This window comes from Kryptolebias marmoratus, linkage group LG11, assembly GCF_001649575.2.
Source record: "Kryptolebias marmoratus isolate JLee-2015 linkage group LG11, ASM164957v2, whole genome shotgun sequence".
Lineage (NCBI taxonomy): Eukaryota > Metazoa > Chordata > Actinopteri > Cyprinodontiformes > Rivulidae > Kryptolebias > Kryptolebias marmoratus.
The window spans coordinates 7,932,752-7,935,635 of NC_051440.1; the positions used below are offsets into that span (position 1 = coordinate 7,932,752).

The 2,884-nt window shown below is 49.8% G+C and overlaps 1 protein-coding gene across 2 annotated transcripts in view; it reads left to right on the forward strand.

Moving 5' to 3' along the window:
• ppm1h (protein phosphatase, Mg2+/Mn2+ dependent, 1H) overlaps nucleotides 1-2,884 on the forward strand; it is a 39,264-nt gene that overhangs the window by 28,818 nt on the left and 7,562 nt on the right. For both annotated transcript variants that reach the window (XM_025002441.2, XM_037978347.1), the window contains exon 7: nucleotides 2,201-2,264. In XM_025002441.2, coding sequence (XP_024858209.1) covers nucleotides 2,201-2,264 — 64 coding nt within the window. The remainder of the gene's footprint in view (nucleotides 1-2,200; nucleotides 2,265-2,884) is intronic.

The following is a 2,884-nucleotide window of genomic DNA, read 5'->3' on the forward strand; positions in this document are numbered from 1 at the left end:
CTATCTTCGGCCCTGCTCTCCCCGATCCCTCTCCCATTTCGGATTGGGAGGGGGCGTCCGTCACACACTGCAACGTAAAACACACCACACACACACACCACCCCCCTTCAGGCAACTTGAACCTGTTTGGTTTCTGATTTCAAACTGAAACGTCCAAGCTTTTCAAATCGTAACCGAAATGCGCCGTTTTGTTTCGTGCAATGAACTCACATGCAAATCACTCCCCCATCCCTCACGAGGGACGTAAGGCGGGTCGCACTTTTACACACCTGACCGAAACCTTCCCTACGTGGACCGGGCCATTTTGAATCTTAGGAGGGAGAGGGGTTTGAATGAGTACTTTGTTTGATGACAAAGATTTTGACTAAGATCATCACACGTTGAGAAATGAGTTGTAGCGGTTTTGGTCAAATTTAAAAAAAAAAAAAGTTATAGAGAGATATCTTTTCAACTGAGCGAGTTATAAACACGTTGCTAATGTTGGTTAGCTGCGGTTGCAGGTGTGCAGCCAGTGATTACCTTCTGAAAGGTTCCTTAAAATCAGTTCAGCCGTTCACGAGATATTTCGCTAACAGACAAACAGGGTTGCCTCCAGCAGCTGGTGCTCCGGTGTGCAGCACTCGGAGTACGTGTCGTGAGTGACTCTCAGCTACAACCACACCGAACTTTCACCAGTTTTCGGTTTTCTAAGCTCAGTTGGCTGTGGCGGCCATCTTGAGCTGGGTTGGCTCGAAGATTTAATCAGCCGCACACGTCCGTCCTGCGGTTACTTCCTGAAGCTTTCGTTCAAATGTGCCCAGTGGTTCAGGAGACATTTTTGCTAACAGAGTTGAAGCTTTAGCGCTCGCCTTTCGACCCAAAGTCTGGTTGTTTTTGGTTAAACCTGTTGGGAAGCATCTACGGACTCAGACAGGTTGGAGTTTTTGTAAACGCACGTCTCAGGAGAGGAAGACCGAGACGTCCAAGAGCTCCGGAGTGACCGAGCTGGAGAAGGCTTCTTTTAGCGGTCTCTTTAAGCGGCAGGTTTTGCCTCCCTCCTTCCTTCCTTCCTTCGTTTCTTTTCTATGTTTTGCTTCGGCTCCTGCTCTCTGCTCGGAGGAATCTCCGGCTGTGGACCTGATTTGTGTGTTTGCCGTGCGAGTCCTCGCTCCGCTCACTTCCAAAAGTGCTGAGTGCAGCACTGTGGCGCTCGCCTAAGGTGGAAACATATGGCCTCTCTGAGTGGAACCAGCAGTAATGTGAAAACCATCCTGTTCCTCTGCTTCACAGCAGCTGAAAAACATTGGTTATGGTGTGTGTGTGTGTGTAAGCACTCCACAGTTATCCCTACACCGTCTTTACGAGGGCCGAGCACTGTTCTCCTGGCTGCGTCTCAGATCTCGCGGCCAAAGCCGAGAACGACCTGCGTTTTGGTCCAGGTTAGGACTCGCTCCTGGTTTCGGAGTTCGTGTGACTGCAGCACCTGGTGGGAGACGCGAACGGAAAACTTCGCTCTGGCAGCTCCTCTGGAAATTTGCCGCTAATTTGCTGTGTTTTCTGGTGCAGCAAAGAGGAGCACATCTGTGCGTGTGATTTACAGCTGGTACCAGAAAAGACAAAAGACTGAGCCTGGTTTCTTGTTTTGTGTGTGTGTGTGTGTGTGTGTGTGTGTGTGTGTGTGTGCTTTGCAGCAAGTTTCTGAGCTGAAAGCGGTGCACCCTGAGACCTGACGTGTGTGTTTTTTGCTGCAGCTTAACTCTTGTATGCCGTATATCTGTTCTCCCTGTGTTTAAAAAAAAAGGGTGGGTGGGGTGGGGGGTAAATTATTCATCACATGGGGAAGTTTACGGAGAGCAGGAGAATAAAAAGCGAACGTGGATCGTCCCGCGTCAATCATTCGTTTTACATTCAGACTTATAGAAGCACGGATGCAAACACAAACACACACACACACACACAAAATCAACTGCTTACAGAGAAGCTCATCTTCCTCCCCATAAAAGATAATTATGCCGAGGCTCTATAAAGTTAATATCTGGAGGATTTCTGTGTTTGCTTTGCTCCGGCGTCTCTCGTTCTCCTCCTTTCTTGAGCAAGTTGTTCCTGCAGAAGTAGGCGCCCGAGGGAGGCTACAGGAGCAATTCATCTTTAGGTTTTATATATATATTCAGCCTGCTATAAAGAAAAAAATCCATTAAAGTGTCCTCTCTCCTTTGCGCAGGGCGTATAAAACCATAGAGGACGACGACCTGAAGTTTCCTCTGATCTACGGCGAAGGGAAGAAGGTGAGAACTGCTGAGTTACTCCTGCAGGCCTTGAGCGGCTCGCCTGTAATCAAAGCTCTCATAAGTCAGCCCCCCCACCCCACCCACTCCACTACCACCACCATCCCCTCTCCTGCCATCGCATTCGGGGTGCTATTCCTGGGCCCATCTCCCGCTCCACAAGAATTCCCGTGATGTTTATGCTCCGAAGGGCTCTGTGTTTACGTCCCCCGGGAGGTACAATGTAGCACGAAAGGCAGCGTCTGTTGGGTACTGCGTGATGGACAGCATTCGTGAAGGAGTCCCACATGCCTGAGACTACAGCCCCGAATGCCCAGGCCTAAAAAGCACCCTATTGATGCATAAGAATTACTGACTAACCGTTCTAAATCTTAATTTCAGAAGTGAACTCCAGTAGATTAAGTGGTAAACTCTCAGGCTGCTGCCAGGGCGTGGACAAGGTTGGGTTTGAAATGGGCGCCAACGTGACGTGCGAAGCCGAGAGCACAGCTCCGCAAACGAAGCGCGCATGTGAAAATAAGCGGTGGCGTTCAAAAACAGGCCCCGCGAAACGAGGCTGGTCGCAAATGCTCGGGTTCCGACGTGGAGTACTGTGCAATTATTAGATTAGGGAGGGAGGG